The sequence below is a fragment of the Podarcis filfolensis genome (genome assembly GCF_964270895.1).
Source record: "Podarcis filfolensis genome assembly, chromosome: 13".
NCBI classification, from domain to species: domain Eukaryota; kingdom Metazoa; phylum Chordata; class Lepidosauria; order Squamata; family Lacertidae; genus Podarcis; species Podarcis filfolensis.
In genome coordinates this window covers 738283-755126 of record NC_139615.1, presented here as the reverse complement: position 1 = coordinate 755126, position 16844 = coordinate 738283, and the positions used below count along the sequence as shown (strand labels likewise).

General features: G+C 52.3%; 1 protein-coding gene across 3 annotated transcripts; it reads right to left on the bottom strand.

Annotated features, from left to right (window-relative positions):
• Window positions 1-3349: 3349 nt before the first annotated feature.
• On the bottom strand, window positions 3350-8781 carry LOC310746815 (E3 ubiquitin-protein ligase TRIM56-like). 3 transcript variants are annotated; one of them, XR_014540797.1, is made up of 3 exons: window positions 7731-7873; window positions 4354-6904; window positions 3350-3550 (listed from the first exon to the last, which is right to left on the bottom strand). XR_014540797.1 is itself a non-coding variant. In XM_083580942.1 (2 exons), exon 2 carries the CDS (start codon window positions 6871-6873, stop codon window positions 4846-4848), a length of 2028 nt encoding a protein of 675 aa, XP_083437068.1. In that variant the 5' UTR covers window positions 6874-6904; window positions 8675-8781; the 3' UTR covers window positions 3350-4845. The 3 variants fall into 3 exon arrangements, 2 of the variants coding, with proteins under 2 accessions (XP_083437068.1, XP_083437067.1); XM_083580942.1 differs by lacking the exon at window positions 7731-7873 and adding an exon at window positions 8675-8781 and having other exon boundaries at window positions 3350-6904; XM_083580941.1 differs by having other exon boundaries at window positions 3350-6904.
• Window positions 8782-16844: the final 8063 nt, after the last annotated feature.

Below are 16844 nucleotides of genomic sequence, written 5' to 3'. Positions count from 1 at the left end.
TACATTCATGCGCCTTGCAGCTGACTTTGGCATACCTCTGGCTGCTGACAAGACCGAGGGCCCTTCGACTATCTTTTCCTACTTGGTTATTGAATTGGACACAATTTGGCAGTCATCGCGCCTCCCACAGACGAAGCTGGAATCCTTGAAAGTGTTTCTGGAGGCAATGCTTGGGGTTCAAAAGACCACCCTTTGCCAGGTGCAATCCCTATTGGGTCATCTTAATTTTGCATGTAGAGTAGTGGCGCCAGGCCGTGCCTTTTGTGCTCGTCTGGCTCGGCTCACGGCCGGGGGGGTAGTCCCCCACCATCACATCAGGGTGACAAAGCAGATAAAGGACGATCTGAGGGTTTGGCTTGCATTCCTGCAGGATTATAATGGGGTTTCATTTTGGCAGAAGAGCCTTAACCCCGAGGCGGAGTTCCAGGTTCATTCTGATGCTTCTGGCCGCTTTGGTGTCTTCTTCAGGGGACATTGGTGCGCCCAGCCGTGGCCATCTTCTTGGCACACAGCAGGCATTACTCGGGATTTAACCTTTCTGGAGTTCTTTCCTATTCTAGTCGCCATTTGCATCTGGGGAACCCTCTTCTCGAATTCCAGGGTCTGTTTCTGGTCCGACAATCAAGCGGTGGTAAGAGTTATATCTAGGCAGTCAGCAAAGTCCCAGAGGGTCATAAGGGTCCTGCGCCTGTTTGTGCTGGAGTGCCTGCGGCACAATATTCCTTTCACTGCCCGCTTCATACCTGGCCTTATCCATAACATTGCTGATGCCCTGTCTCGTTTCCAGATGGAGCGTTTCCGCGCGATGGCACCAGAAGCAGCCCAGTCCCCGGACGCCTTCCCAGACGATCTGTGGGAGATTGGAAGCGAGAAGTAAACCAGGGAGTGTTGGCAGCAATAGCACCTTCCACTAGACGTTCTTATTCCAGGGCCTGGGATGCCTTTGGGCGCTTTCGTGGCTCTGCAACACGACGCGCATCCGAGGAGGAGGTGCTTCAGTTCTTGGTGCTCCTAAAGCGCAAGGGCCTTGCCATAAAAACTTTAATGCTTTACAGGGCGGCTATTTCTTTCTTTTGTAAATTCCATCATTGGCCAGACCCCTGTGACAGCTTCCATGTCAAGAAGTTGCTGGCTGGGTGGCGGCGAGTCATTCCCCCACGTCAGGATGGCAGGAAGCCTATCACCATAGATATACTTTATCTAATTTGGAAAAAACTACCAGAGATCTGCTGGTCAAATTTTGAAACTCGTCTCTTTCGGGCAGCATTCTCCCTAGCCTTTTTTGGTGCCATGGGCCCATGGGCCCCTGCAATCAGGGTTGGCAGACAACGACATCAAGTTCTCTGGGCATACGTTGAATGTTAAGATTCGGTCCAGTTGCGGAAAGGGGTCATGCTTGCGCTGCCTCCGGCGGAACAGGCGGGTCCCTGCCCATATCGCGACACACGCCGCTTCTTCAGGGTCCGGCCACAGTCCAAGGGCCCTTTCTTCATTCACTCAAACACGCGCCCGTTGACGCGATCACAATTCACAATTCACAGCGGTTTTACGCAAAGCCTTCTCTGCTTGTGGTGTTAGTCCCCAGGAATATTCCGGGCACTCCTTCCGTATCAGGGAACGATACAGCGGCGATACAGGGTTGGGACCCTGCACACATCAAGACATTGGGGCGCTGGCGTTCGGCAGCCTACAAAAGTTACATTCGTCCCGATCCTCCTCCTTATCACTTGCAATTTAATTGTCTTACAGGTTTGCCCACCATGAAGATCTGGGTGATAGGCCACAGCATTGTCCATTGGGCGGCAGATTATGCATGGTCTCAAAATCGTGGCCATAACCTTTATACGCATTTATTGAATGGCCCAGCACGTCATGGGTTGGCGGAGCTTGATGCCCATGCTGCGTAGTGCCACAGCGGCCCGTGGCCCTCAAAGGGTCTTGATTATACATGCGAGGGAGAACGATCTAGCGGAGCAAAAAGGCATTGCCCTTGCGCTGGTCCAATCTCCTACCCTGTCTTCTCTGGAGGGGGGCTTCCAATCCCTCTCGCATTAATTATGCGGTGAGTAAAATTAGCAGGGCCATGCGCAACACCATGCGGCAAATTGGTGGGTTCTCTATCCCACATCCCACCATCACAGCAGATAGAGTTGACCTATTCCGGGGGGACGGGGTGCACCTGACCCCACTGGGCAGTGACTTCTGGCTCCACGACTTGCGACGAGCCCTTGGGGACTGGATAGATTGCGGGGTTTGATTGGTCCTTGGTTGTGGGACTTGGTCGCGAGGCCCGTTAGGGTCTCAAGTGGCGCTTTTAGGCCTTGGCAAGGTAGCCTTTAGTCTAACATCAAGTTGGGGGGGATGCATTCATGCTCCCTCCCCATGCGGCGGCGCTTGCAGGGCCTGTTAAAGGGCAAAACCAGGAGTCCCTGGTCCTAGAGCAGTGGCATGTAGGTCAAACTCCCTGGACGAGGTCGGTGGAAGGACATGCTGCTATGCAGTCCCCTCTCACTGGGCCTCAACTGCCTGCATATCCTCAGCCAGGCGGGCTGAGAGGGTTACCTGCCAAGGCCTGTGCCAAGTTTCCCACGTCTGAAGCTCAATAAAGTTGTGGCCAATTTGAACCCATACTCTGGTCTCTTGTCTTATCATTTGGGAAAAGGGGTAGGCACCACAGACAGGGTTTAGAGCGTGTTCCCGCAATATCCGCCCTCCCTTCCCCACAGGTGGGTGGGGTTTGCGGCACCGAGCGAGGCTCACCTGGGCGGGTGCCACCCACCTGCTTGAGCTGGCCTTTGACCCGCCCTCAGCCAGGGAGGACAATGGCCGGCCGGCCGGGGGCAGGCCTAAGGCCAAAAAGAAAAGAGGCAGACCCCAGGATATCTGCTGGAGGAGCAACCCGCCCCCATCTATACATAAATTCCTGCAACAATTCCAGCCAGTATCAGCACTGGAATCCAACTGATTTTAGGTATTGTTGTTTGAAACTGTTCTCATATATATTAGAAGAGTTTCCATATTTGAAATTCTTTTAGTTGTTGTAATATATTGTAAATCGCTTTGGGGTGCTAAATTAATGAATGAAACAAATATCTGCTCATTGTTGTTTCCAATATGCTGTATGGTGAGATTCTGCCCCATTTCTGAACAGGTGAGCTCCTGCTCCCAGACTCTCTGGCTGCTCCCAGTGGAGTTTCTGCATGTTCAAAAATGGGGGGGGGGGGTGTTTCCCAGGCAGCTGTTTGCTGTGGAGTTTATGCTTCTCATACAGGATGTTTCCGTTGCCCTTTTACATATTAAGTTCCCATCTGAAAGCATCCCAGGACAAAAATCTCAGAACTGCAGGAAGTTTTTATCCAGACTCTTTTATTTCAGCTCATATACAATTGTCCTCTCTTGCAAAGATGCAAATATAGACGTTTGTTTTATTATTGAATGATATTTATAGAAAAAGAGAGAAGGATGGTGATCACAACAGAGATACAAAGCATGTTCTTCTGTCAGATTGTTCCGGAAGGCACAGACGGGATCCCCACTCAGTGATGGTCTCCTTGGGGTGCAAATGAATATAACGTTCAGGCTTAATATCGTGCCCCACACTCTCAGATTTGCACTCCAATTACACACTCTGTTGCGTTATGCCCCATTTAGCAGCTGGAAGCTGGCCACACCAGCAGGCCAAATCCGAGAGCCCTCCTGCGTAATGGATTCTGCCACCCTTTTGCAGAACACCTGGCCAAGCCCCGAGTTTCCTCCTGAGAGCAGAAAAGGCACTTTGGAAAGGTTTTGATGCCCACCATCTTGTCAGAGGGGTCCTCCTCTGTCAGAAGTTTTAAAAAAGTGGCTCCTAAGACCCTTGATCCCTTAATCTGAATAAAATTGGTGAAAAAGCAGAGAGTTTATTGAATACAATACGTCCTTGCAAGAGCAGGTGTCCAAAGCAGGCACACCCACAATTGACAAAGCATAAGCTTATATTCCCTATACCTGAAGCGCAGGGTCCCTCCCTTGTCTCCCCACTGGCTGGGTACTGCAAGGTTTACAGCCCATCACGACCGCCTAATTTCCCTACTAATTTCCCGCCTTTGTCGACATCTCCCATCACTCTGATTTCGAGGACCACCCCTCCTGTTTACCTTTCTCCTTATTTGGTCCATGCTATCTATGCTTTTAGAGACGCTGGTGGCACTGTGGGTTAAACCACCAATAAAGCGAGATGAGCGCCGCAACCCCAGAGTCGGCCACGACTGGACCTAATGGTCAGGGGTCCCTTTGCCTTTACTTCTATGCTTTTACACATTGACTCAAGAGACAAAGCCACATCCTGACTAAACAAGTAAACAAGTTCTATACCTGCTGAAGTATACAAAAAACCGTGTTCCAGCCACAGGCCGTCCCATTTATGAGCATCCTGACCGCAAGCTGGTCTAAATATAAGAGTAAGCAGGTCTCTGCGGCTGCCTGCCGATATCTAGCTGTTGCAGCCTTTTGGATTTTTGGTGAAAAAAAGCAGCATTATCATTCCTCACATCCTCTGGACTTTGTCGTGCCCCTGATTTACCCGGGAGAACAAAAGGAAGGCAAACTTTGGCAGTTAGGCGATCTATGCCAGGTTCTATCATTTTCACATTGCCCTCTGGTGGCCGCCCTTGGGAACAACAACCCCAGGTAAGTAAAGCACAACTCTGGGAGCCGACCCAATCCAGACAGGAGGGCAGGCGGGAGGAACTGTTGCTTTTACTCTCCTACACACACCATTGCTCACCTTGGGCACTCCAGTCTGCCTTGGGTCATTAACTCTGGGACATACAGCTTTTAACCCCCCTCCCTTGCCCTTTCTCTGTCTCACTTGCTCTGATACCTGATCCGGAAGATGTGGACGGTGCCGTTGCTCAGAGCCACGACAAAGCGCCCCTCCCTAGCCACCGTGACCACCCGCGGTCGGTCGATGCTGTTCTCGGCAGTGAGGAACGCCCCCAACTCCTCCCCGCTGGGGGAGAAGGCCACCACCTTGTTCAGCTCCCTCAAGACCACGTAGATGATGCCCGTGGCATCGGCACAAACGGCCCCCGGCTGGCACTCGCCCAGCTGCTCCTCAGAGCACTCGGCCACCAGCTGCCCCGTCCTGGTGAACAGGACCACGCTGCGGCGGTACCAGTCCGAGCCCACAAAGCCGTCCTTGTGGTTGGCCAGGAAGACGAGGCACCTCTCCGCACTGCCCTCGGGCACAATCTTCTCCAGCAGCCGCCCCTCCAGGTCGTACACCTCCAACTGCCCAGCCACACACACTGCCATACGGTCTCCCCCCAGACCCACCACGGCATGGCTGGCCTGCCCCCTTCGCAGGGCCTTCTGCCACACCAGGCCACCTTCACCGTTCAGGAGGTAGAGGCAGGAGCCGGCTGTGAAGGCCACCTTGCTGCCCACAACGGCCACGCTGACCGGGGCCACGCCACTGGGGACAGGGACAGTGCCCTTGAACTCCCCTTGCAGGGAGAAGCGCTTCAGCTTCTGGTTTTGCTCATCGGCCACCAGAAGCTCTCCAGAGCCAAAGGGGCAGAGCCCTGTGACCTGAGGACGCTTCTTGTCGCTGGGGGTCTTGACCCAGAAGCTACACGAGAAGAGAGGCTTGGGTGTCAGAAGGGGGGCTTCTGGGGCCTTGGGAGGAGGCACAGGGGATCCCTCCTTGGCAGGCTGCTCTTGCTGCTGTTGCTTCCTCCTTTTCTTCTTTGCCCCTTTTGTGGCCTCCTCCTTGGGGCCCTCCGGCACTCCAGTGGGGATCTCCTCCCGGAACTCCAGGTGGAACAGGCGGGGGCCGCTGCCCTCGATCTCAGCGTCAACCTCCAGGCAGGGCAGGCGGGTGGCCAGCGGCTCCCAGGAGAAGCCCTGCAGATGCCTGAGACGCTCACAGATGACCTGCTCCAGGGAGACGATCTCCACCTCCCTCCCCAGACTCAGCACCTTCTGGGCAAAGGCCACAGTGCTGGAGGCCACCTGCTCTTGGAACTCCAGATCGGAGCAGAGGGCCTGGCAGGCCTTCTGCCGCTCCTTCACGTAGTCCTCCAGCTGGGCCAGGACCTCCTCCTGCTGTTCCAGCAGCCGCTGCACCGCCCGCGAGCACGCCTGCTCCACCGCATTCCGGATGCTAGCCTCGCGCACCTGCAGCTGCGCAGCCTCCCTCTCCAGGCTGGCCCTCCCCGTCCGGATGACCTGCACCGTCTCCTCCACCCCGGCCAGGAGCTCCACAATGACCGGCCGGCGGGCCTGGGCCGCCTCAGCCAGGGGCAGGCAAGGGTGCTGGAGGTGGGCCCCCAGCCGGCACTCCCGGCAGAGGACGACGGCACAAGGCGTGCAGAAGAAGCGCAGCTCCTCGCCGGTGTGCTCCTTGCACTGCAGCGCCTGGCGCTTCCGGATCTCCTCGTCGTGCTCTCCGGAGAGGTAGTCCTTCATGGCCACCACGCGGTGGAGGTGGGTGAGGCGGGAGCAGCGGTGCCCGCTGGCGCAGTCCTGGCACATGTCGTCGGCACAGTCCAGGCAGCGGGAGACGGCCGGCCGGCCGGCCTCCTGGCCAATGAGCGGACAGAGGCTGCAGGTGGGCTCTGCCTCCCCTGTGGGGTGGACCAGGTCCAGCAGGCCGTTGATGAAGAAGTTGGTCCGGAGGGCGCCCACGCCCCCCTCTGGGAGGGCCACCCGCTCACGGCACTCAGGGCACTGAAGCTCCTTCCGGCCTCCTGCCAACTTCCGCAGGCACTCCTGGCAGTAGCTGTGCAGGCAGGGAAGGATTTTGGGGCGGCAGAGGCGCTCCAGGCAGATGGTGCAGGTCAGGAAGCCGCTGGTGAGGGCTTCGGAGAGGGACGGGGCCTTGGCAGCCATGGTGGGGTGGTCCCTGCTGCAGGGAGGTTGCCTTGAAGGAACCCTGCCAGGGGGTGGACAAGAGAGAGAGAGAGAGAGAGAGAGAGAGAGAGAGAGAGAGCGCACTGTGAAAAGGATCCAGAGGACCAGCAGAGTCTGTATTGTGGCTCGGAGCCAAGGACAGCCTTCCTCCTCCCTGACTTTGTCCAGTCCTCTCGGGACAAAAGTACTGCAAACACCAGATACGGCTGGACTTTTGAATTCCCTGCAAGGCCAGCGCTCAGGGAGGGAGCGGCAGTCCAGCAACATCTGGAGAGCCCTGCTGGGCCTCCCCCCTTTAATCCATCTAGGAGGCTGGGGTGAGAGGGGGCTCCCCGGATCGGGGTGTGCCCAGGAGGCAGGAGGAGCCCTTGCGCCTGACGTAAGGAAACCGAGGCTCTGTACAAGAAGCGCACGTCCGTAAGTGCGCTAGGTAGGAAGGCGCGCACAGGAGCGCGTTAAACGCACAGCCACAAACACGTGGAAACCCACAGACGGGGTTGAAAGCGCCACTCTCCGTGGGTTGAGCTGCACAGGCGACCCCCGGTTTTTACAACACGTCCAATGGGAGTGGGGTTAGGGGGCAGGACTCCTGGGTTCCCAGGAGACTCCTGGCGCCGGCGGGGGCGCCCTTGCCCAGCTCTCATCGAGGCCCTTGCGACCAGCGTGACCTCCCCTTCCCGGGATCCAGGGAGAGAAGGACCGCCCCCCGACCCACCCCGGCAGCCCCTAACCCTCCGAAGGTCTCCGCGCCAAAGGCCGCCGCCCGAACCCCATATCTAGGGAGCGACTCCCGACTGGCTGGCAGCTTGTCCGCCCACCCGCGAAGGAGCCCCTACGTCAGAGCGGCAGCTGGGCTGGGGGTCCTCTCCGCTTGCCCTTCCCCCGGAGGTCGCCCCCGAGACGTGGGGCGGGGAGCGTCACTGCACGAAAGCGAAAGCGCATCTGACGCCTGGCCCGGCCCCCAGGGGGCGGAGGATTCCCGCAAGGCGAGGCGCCGCGGGGCTGGGAGGTTGCGACAAGGGGGTGGCGGGGGGGGGGCTCGGGGATGGTTCCGCTGGGGAGCCAAAGGGCCGGAGAGGGGGCGTCCAGCCCTCCCGCTCCCCTCGGCTCTCCTCGCTCCCTTTGAGCCTCGCAGCCCGTCTCCTCTTGGGGCATCCAGGCTGGACCACTCCCCGAGGAGTTAGCGCAAGCGGGTCTGGGCAACGTGCACTGTTCTGGGGCCGCCCCACTTCCCACCCCCCCGTCGGAGAGCTCCCTGTTTCCTTCGTGGACGCAAGAACGGAGGACAGCAGCTGGGTCAGGCCAAAAGAGTCCAGCTGTGATTCATGCATCGCAGGGGTTGGACTAGATGACCCCCGGGTTCCCTTTTGACTCCCCTAAGGTCCCCTGCAGGGACGCGGGTGGCGCTGTAGGTTAAACCACAGAGCCTAGGACTTGCCGATCAGAAGGTCGGTGGTTCGAATCCCCGCAATGGGGTGAGCTCCCGTTCCTCGGTCCCTGCTCCTGCCAACCTAGCAGTTCGAAAGCACGTCAAAGTGCAAGTAGATAAATAGGTACCGCTCTGGCGGGAAGGTAAACGGCGTTTCCGTGCGCTGCTCTGGTTCCCCAGAAGCGGCTTAGTCATGCTGGCCACATGACCCGGAAGCTGTATGCTGGCTCCCTCGGCTGGTAAAGCGAGATGAGTGACGCAACCCCAGAGTCGGCCACGACTGGACCTAATGGTCATGGGTCCCTTTACCTTTACCTTAAGGTCCCCTGCACAGCCTAGTCCTTTACTCACCAGCTCCGAAGAACATCACCCAAGAATAAAATGCAAAGTTTTATTTCTTGCAGGAGCAGGAAAGGTTACAGCAAGCGACCAAGAAAGCAGTCGGAGGCTGAACCCCGATCTTTGTTGTACACCGTTTTTATAGTCATTGTATTGTTTAGACACACCAGCTAACCACCCGGGATACAGTCCTACCACCAGCTTTAACCACAAAGGTAGATGTTTGCATGCCTCAGCTAACCTCGGCATTTCCTCTTTCTTCCCCTTTGTGTATGCTGTGCCCTTGCATGCTCACAAAACTTCCCTTTACACACCCCTTTGTGGTTTGCTCTTTCTCTGCCCCCTTTTCAGCCTGCGTTTCAGCGCAATTACAGTGAGAATAACATGTGACCATGGTGCCGGCCAGCAACAAGAAGGTGTTAGTCTTGCTGAAGCTCGAACAAAGGTGAGATGTAGGTGGTCTTGCTTAGGTTACTGCAATTCTATGGTTCTTGTCCAGCGCGTGGCTGTGTGCCAACCAAGAGACGACCTCCGCAGGTGTGTGTCAAACAAGGCCTTGGAGGCCTAATCCTGACCTGCAGGCAGGGATGTTTCAGGCAACATGGCTGGGTTCTTCACTTTGGCACAGCAGCACGTTTTTCTTGTGGGAACCATTTTAGCATCATCATTTTATTTGTATGCGCCTTTCCACAGTTAAAACAATGCTCAAGGCAGCTTGCCGTATGGGGAGGCAGTTACCAATTAAAAAAAAAAGTGCACCAACAGTCTTATTTGCCCCTGCAAGTATATAAATATATGTATGTTGTTTAGTCGTTTAGTCGTGTCCGCCTCTTCGTGACCCCCTGGACCAGAGCACGCCAGGCCCTCCTGTCTTCCACTGCCTCCCTCAGTTTGGTCAAACTCATGCTGGCACCTTCGAGAACACTGTCCAACCATCTCGTCCTCTGTCGTCCCCTTCTCCTTGTGCCCTCCATCTTTCCCAGCATCAGGGTCTTTTCCAGGGAGTCTTCTCTTCTCCTGAGGTGGCCAAAGTCTTGGAGCCTCAGCTTCAGGATCTGTCCTTCCAGTGAGCACTCAGGGCTGATTTCCTTCAGAATGGAGAGGTTTGATCTTCTTGCAGTCCATGGGAATCTCAAGAGTCTCCTCCAGCACCAGAATTCAAAAGCATCAATTCTTCAATGATCAGCCTTCTTTATGGTCCAGCTCTAACTTCCATACATCACTACTGGGAAAATCATAGCTTGAACTATACGGACCTTTGCTGGCAAGGTGATGTCTTTGCTTTTTTATATATATATGTGCAGAGCTTAAATAAAAAGGCATTTTAGCTGCAATATTTTTGGGGGTGGGGGAGTGGGAATGATGACTTAAGGGGAGTGCAGAGAGAAGAAACACAGTGGTCCATCTGCAGCAGCATAACTGGACGCCTTCATCTGCCCCTGCTGCAATAAAAACTCCTCTCATGTATCGGTGTCTACAGCCCCAGTAAATGCTGCAACCTTCCAACAGTTTGGCTTCACCCCTGAAGGCGCACTCCTCCATTGTCTCCCGAGACAGATGGGTGCCCAAAATCAGCTTCCCACATCTGCAAAACCAGGCATGAAATAAAATAGGGGGGGGGGGGGGATAAACCACAGGCATGTGATTGTGTGGAAAGTAGCGACTGGAACTATGTATAGCATAGACATAATGATTAAACAAGACATGGTTACAAGGCAAGGTAGCCTGTTATACCAAGGGAATGTCAATAAAATTATCCAAATGCCCAAAGCCAGATTTGTTCCTAGGTTGAGGGGGGGGGCATTCCTTGACTGTGTTCCTTCTTGCTTACAAATGAATTATTATTATTATTATTATTATTATTATTATTATTATTATTTATACCCCGCCGATCTGGCCGGGTTTCCCCAGCCACTCTGGGCAGCTTCCAACAAAATACTAAAATACAATAACCTATTAAACATTAAAAGCTTCCCTAAACAGGGCTGCCTTCAGATGTCTTCTAAAAGTCTGGTGGTTATTTTTCTCTTTGACATGCGGTGGGAGGGCGTTCCACAGGGCAGGTGCCACTACCGAGAAGGCCCGCTGCCTGGTTCCCTGTAACTTGGCTTCTCACAGCGAGGGAACCACCAGAAGGCCCTCGGAGCTGGACCTCAGTGTCCGGGCAGAACGATGTGGGTGGAGACGCTCCTTCAGGTATACTGGTATAAGACCAAACAGGTATTAAATCACCCCCTTTGGAGTTTTGGCCCCTAAGGACTCTCAGCTGATTAGTTCGTTCCCCCTGTGTAGCAGTTCTATGTTCTTTGAGCTGAAATTTCCACATATCTGTAAAACAATGGCCTGCAGGGTCAATAGCGGATTAGATGGCGTGGAGCGTTTTGCAAACTGGAAAGGCTGCCTGAGCAATATCCAGCAGCGGATATATCTTGCCTGCAGCCAGTTCCACTTGTTTAATAATTTCAGGAGGAGAAGCTTCCGGGTTATCCTGCTCCAGGAGAAAGAGACGGGAGTGTCACGGTGGCCACTTAACATGTTTGTTTTTGCAGGAGGAGGTTTCGTGGCCCAGGGGCCGCTTCATCACGTGTGAGATAATGCAGCAGTGACAAGAGAGGCTCCCGGCGTTCACCCCTCGGGATCGGGACCCTCCAGCCCCACTTGAAAATGCAAGGAGCACCCACAGCCCCCCCTCCCTTGCCCCACGCCCAGGCAGTGCACACAGCCAGGTCGGCAGAGCTGGAAATGTCCACACCCAAACATTCAGAGCACCACTCCTGCCTTGCAAGAGAGCTGTCACCTTCGAAGGCGGAAGTGAAACCCAGAGAAGGAACCTGCAAGCCTCAAAGCACACCAAGCATGCCACACTGGGCACGGCAGAGGGAAAGGCATTCTAGGTATGCTCAGAGGCATTCTCTGCTGCTGCATCACCTGCCCTAAGGCTGAACTCTGGAACTGAAGCACGGCCTGGAGGAGAGCGTATTCCTGGTGTGCTGTGTGGGCTCAGAGGTGCATCGTTCTTCACCACACGGCCGCAAGCTCCACATAGCTGAGTGCAGGTGCTGGGGCTCAGCCATGGCTTTTAACTCTTCTCCCTGCTTAAACTCTCTTATTAATTCTATTTACAGTGGTACCTTGGTTCTCAAGCGCCTTGGTACTCAAACAACTTGGAACCCAAACACTGCAAACCCGGAAGTAAGTGTTCCGGTTTGTGAACTTTTTCCAGAAGCCGAACGTGCTCCGTTTTGAGTGCCACGCCTCTGTTTTGAGTGTTGCGCTGAGGTCTGTCTGTTTTTGCTATTTATTTTGTGTTTTTGTGGCTCTTTTTTTGACTGCAGTACATTGTTTATTGCTTTCGTTTTATGGGTAAATGGTCTTGTTAGATAGTAAAATTCATGTTAAATTTCTGATTTAGGGCTTGTTTTTAAAAGTCTGGAACGGATTAATCCATATTGAATTACTTTCTATTGGAAAGCGTGCCTTGGTTTTGGAACACTTTAGTTTTGGAACAGACTTCCAGAATGGATTAAGTTTGAGAACCAAGGTACCACTGCACTATCTTTAGTAAGCTAATTCCCTCCTGATACAATAAACTCACTGGGTGACCTTGGGGGCCAATCGCTGCCTCTCAGCCTACCCTCACAGGGTCCTTGTGGGGGTTAATTGAGAAGAGGGGGGAGAACCATGCATTGTCTTATTAGTTTGCACTCCTGTCTCAGCAACATCCATGCTGGCTTGGTCCACGTCCACAGAATGGAAGATGGCAGGATCTCCAAGGATGTGCTCCACGGTGACCTGGGTCCCAGCACCAGGCATCACTGGAAGCCCAACTCTGCCTTACAAAGATGTCCCCAAACGTGACATGAGCACTGGCAACATCAACCCCGCTGTGTGGGAATCCCTTTCATAAGACCGGGCAGCCAAGTCCATAGCAATGACTAGAGAAGAAATGACCGCCGGGAGGAGCGCAGAGAGAAGAAATCACATGGTGGATCTGCGGCAGCTCAACTGTGGTGCTCCCAAAGCAAAGGAAGGATTAGACTCTGATTAATAGAATATACGGGACGCGGGTGGCGCTGTGGGTTAAACCACAGAGCCTAGGACTTGCCGATCAGAAGGTCGGCGGTTCGAATCCCCGTGACGGGGTGAGCTCCCGTTGCTTGGTCCCTGCTCCTGCCCACCTAGCAGTTCGTCCCTTTACCTTTACCTTAACAGAATATACACAAAGGCTTGACCAGCAAGACTCTGGGCGGGATGCGTATAATAATAATTCCTGTCCACCCTCCGGCCCAGGTCGTTTTATTCACAAAAGGGCGTTTTACACAGTGTTCATAAGAACCAATCAGATTTCCTCTGAGCATTTCAAAAACCCCACGTGGGACAAAGTTAAAGATTCAAACTACAAAGAGCTAATTTCCTACTTGAGCATGCATATGTACCGGTAATTCAGAGTAAATAAAAGGAAACTCCGGAGGTCATAAACAGCAATAAAGGAATGAAGGATGGGTAATATTTACCATCTCTTTGTGAACACTCTTCCTGGTCCTTAAGATCTATCTAAAGATTAACAAACTACTGTATTTTTTGCTCTATAAGACGCACCAGATCACAAGACGCACCTAGTTTTTGGAGGAGGAAAACAAGACAAAAATATTCTGAATCTCAGAAGCCGGAACAGCAAGAGGGATCGCCGCACAGTGAAAGCAGCAATCTCTCTTGCTGTTCTGGCTTCTGGGATAGCTGCGCAGCCTGCATTCGCTCCATAAGATGCACACACATTTCCCCTTACTTTTTAGAGAGAAAAGTGAGTCTTATAGAGCAAAAAATATGGTACATCAAAGAAGCTACCTACTATCTTTTATGGCTCAGGATGCCTGATAAAGCAACTGGCAACTGGGCTGTGTACGTGACACAGAAGGAAATGGACAGTAGAGGAAATGGCCAGAGATGCAGAGGCTTGTGGGATTTGATCAGAAATTATTGTCCATGAATCGAACCCAGTCAACGCCATGCTTTCATAGCGGACACAGTGGCTTGATGCATATTTTATAATTCCTCATAGTAATCCCACCTGACCCCCACACTCTGGATATTTGCACTCCTACATCAACTGGACACCTTCCTCTTCCCCAGCTGCAATAAAACATGTCTCCCGCGTCAGTCTCTCTAGCCACAGATATAGGTGCTGCAACCTTCTGGCAGTTTGACTTCACCTCTTGAAGGCAGAGGAGCCAACTCCCAGGGGTGCTTTCCTCCTCACAAGACAGACAGGTGCCAACCAACTATTATATGTGGGCCACCTTGAGCTCCTGGGGTTGGTAGGCTATGTATGGAGAAAGTAAAATAAATGGTAAATAAAGCCCTGTTCCCCACAGATCACTTTTCAAGGCATCGGATCATTTTTCAAGGCCGCCTGGATAAAGGTAGGCTGAGGTCTTCCTGACGGGGAAGAAGAGAGAAAGACAGGAAGACATAATCACACAAAGCCCTAACTAGGCAAGTAAGTTGCTCAATGGCATCACCTGGTGGTTCTTTGCTTTCCCTAGAAAGTCACACAATGTTTAACTGTGTTTTTTTAAATTACCGTTCCCCTCCCCATAAGTTCGTTTTGGCCAATTTTTAAAAAATTGATTTCCCAGTATTTGTAACCATTTTCCACCAAATCAATACAAGTGGATTTGCAGAGGGCCTTCTCGGTAGTGGCGCCCTTCCCTTCCATCAGACGTTAAGGAGATGAGCAATTATATAACATTTAGGAAACGTCTGAAGGCAGCCCGGTATAGGGAAGCTTTTTAAGGTTTAAGGTTTTACTATGTTTTTATATATGCTGGAAGCCGCCCAGAGTGGTTGGGGCAACCCAGTCAGGTGGGCGGGGTACAAATTATTATTATTATTATTATTATTATTATTATTATTATTATTCAAATTTAATACTGATTTAAAAGCTGACTTCCCACCCCTCAGACGTTCCCTCTGTTTTCCTTCCTTCTTCGCTGCTCTCAGTGCAATAACTTTTCCAACTTTGGTTTCGAAATTCACTCATCCTTTCTCCTTGTACAATTACCAATTTATGCTACGCCTTTTGTACATTATTATACCCCGTCCTCAAAACAATTGAGTAAGAGTAAACCTAAGGAGCGCCAGGACTGGAAGCTGAGGAAATCTTAATCTATTTCAGCATTTCAACTTTTGTATGTTACGAAGTACACTTGTGAATCTCTCTCCGTTTTACTGCTTTCTCCTTTGTAAACTGCTTCGAGGGTTCCTGTTATTTTTTGCAGTCAAGCGGCGTGTAGGTATAAATGAATAAAATAAATGCGTTGTTCCTGAGGAGATGCTTTTCCTCCCCAGAAATGAGACACTTTCCTCAGAAAGGGGACCCTTTTTCTCCTCAGAAGAGGCCGGGATATGAAGAGACGGAGCAGAGGCCTCCCTCCGCCTGAGGTGTTTTCCCGCCTCTTTCTTCCCCTCAGAAAGTGCCAGAAGAGCTGCCCCTCCCCCTCTCTCCTCAGGCAATGGAGGGAACCATCGCTTGCTCCCTCAGGAGGATTTTCTTTCCTTCCAAAGGTTCTTTCTTGTCCTCTTTCCTCAGGGGCAACTTATTTACTTCATGACATTTATATGCTCTTGATCGTGAGGTGTGTTTGTGTGTGTGTGTGTGTGTCAGTTTGGGAAAAAGGAGGCCAGGCCCTCAAATCCGGAGGCCTCCTAAACAGCCACCGTTTGAAATCCATTAATTCATGTACTGTATTTTTCCGTGTATAAGACGCCCCCATGTATAAGACGCCCCCTACTTTTGGGGACCCCAAATTTAGAAAATGGGCATATGCACTATCCGTGTATAAGATGCCCGCAGATTTTAAACCTTATTTTAAAGTAAAAAAAACCCTAGTCTTATACACAGAAAAGTACGTTAATTCCCTCAGGCGCCCATGGGGAGTTTTAGGGGCTCCCGGGCCAGAGGATGCCTTGGGGTTCCCCTCCAGCCTCAAACAGAAAGATCAGGGGCTTGTTCTGGTTTTCCTGGTCTCACAAGCCTTCTCCCTCAGCTTGGAAAACATCACATTTGCCTCTCTGCTCCCTCAGTTGCCCAGTTCATTGGCCTAAGGCGTCCCTTAGAGTTAAATTTTCTGTACGATCTCATGTAACCAGAGTTGGAAGGGACCCTGAGGGTCATCCAGCCCAACCCCCTGCAATGCAGGAATCTCAAATAAGGCAGCCATGACAGGTGGCCATCCAGATGTGTTACTGGGCTGTGGCTTGTAGGCGCGGGGAGATACGACCTGCTTTCCCCCCGCCTACATCTTGACAGTTTGCTGTTAAATAAATGTAGCTTTAAATGTACAGTATAATAAAAATTCTTTCATTTTGTTCTTTGGCAGAGAGCTCCCCTGGAAAGTTTTGAAGACGACTTTAATAGGATGGAGGACGTCTTGCTCAACTGAGAGGAACGGCAGCCCCACACCCACCGAGCTTTCTGGTAGTCCACTATCATTTATTTCATTTTGTAAAATCCACACACTGCTTGACGGTGAAGCAGAGGGGAGAGCTGCTCTTGTGCTCGGATCCTGCCTGCGGGTTTCCCAATAGAGGCATCCTGTTGGCCACTGTGAGAAGAGGTTGCTGGGCTACATGAACCCCCTTTGGTCCTTCTTATGTTCTGATGGAACCTCCAGGTCCAGGGGCAGTCCATCTAGATTGCTAAGTTATTTGGGGTATTTGGCCACTTGGAGGGCAGGAGGCTGGGCTGGATGGGCCCCCTTTGCCCCGATTCAATAATAATAAATACAGTGGTACCTCGGGTTAAGTACTTAATTCGTTCCGGAGGTCCGTTCTTAACCTGAAACTGTTCTTAACCTGAAGCACCACTTTAGCTAATGGGGCCTCCTGCTGCCGCCGCGCCACCAGAGCACGATTTTTGTTCTCATCCTGAAGCAAAGTTCTTAACCTGAAGCACTATTTCTGGGTTAGCGGAGTCTTTAACCTGAAGCGTATGTAACCTGAAGGTACCACTGTAATAAATAAATTTTATTTATACCCCGCCCTCCCCAGCCAAGACCAGGCTCAGGGCGGCTAACAACCAATAATAAAACAAATTGATTGAAATACAACTTTAAAAACAAAATTAAAATACAACATTAAAACATTAAAATGCAGCCTCATCACAGGAGGAGAAAGGAAAAGA

Coding starts and splice junctions, on each gene's coding strand:
- LOC310746815 (XM_083580942.1), bottom strand. CDS start 6,873: ATGGCTGCCAAGGCCCCGTCCCTCTCCGAAGCCCTCACCAGCGGCTTC.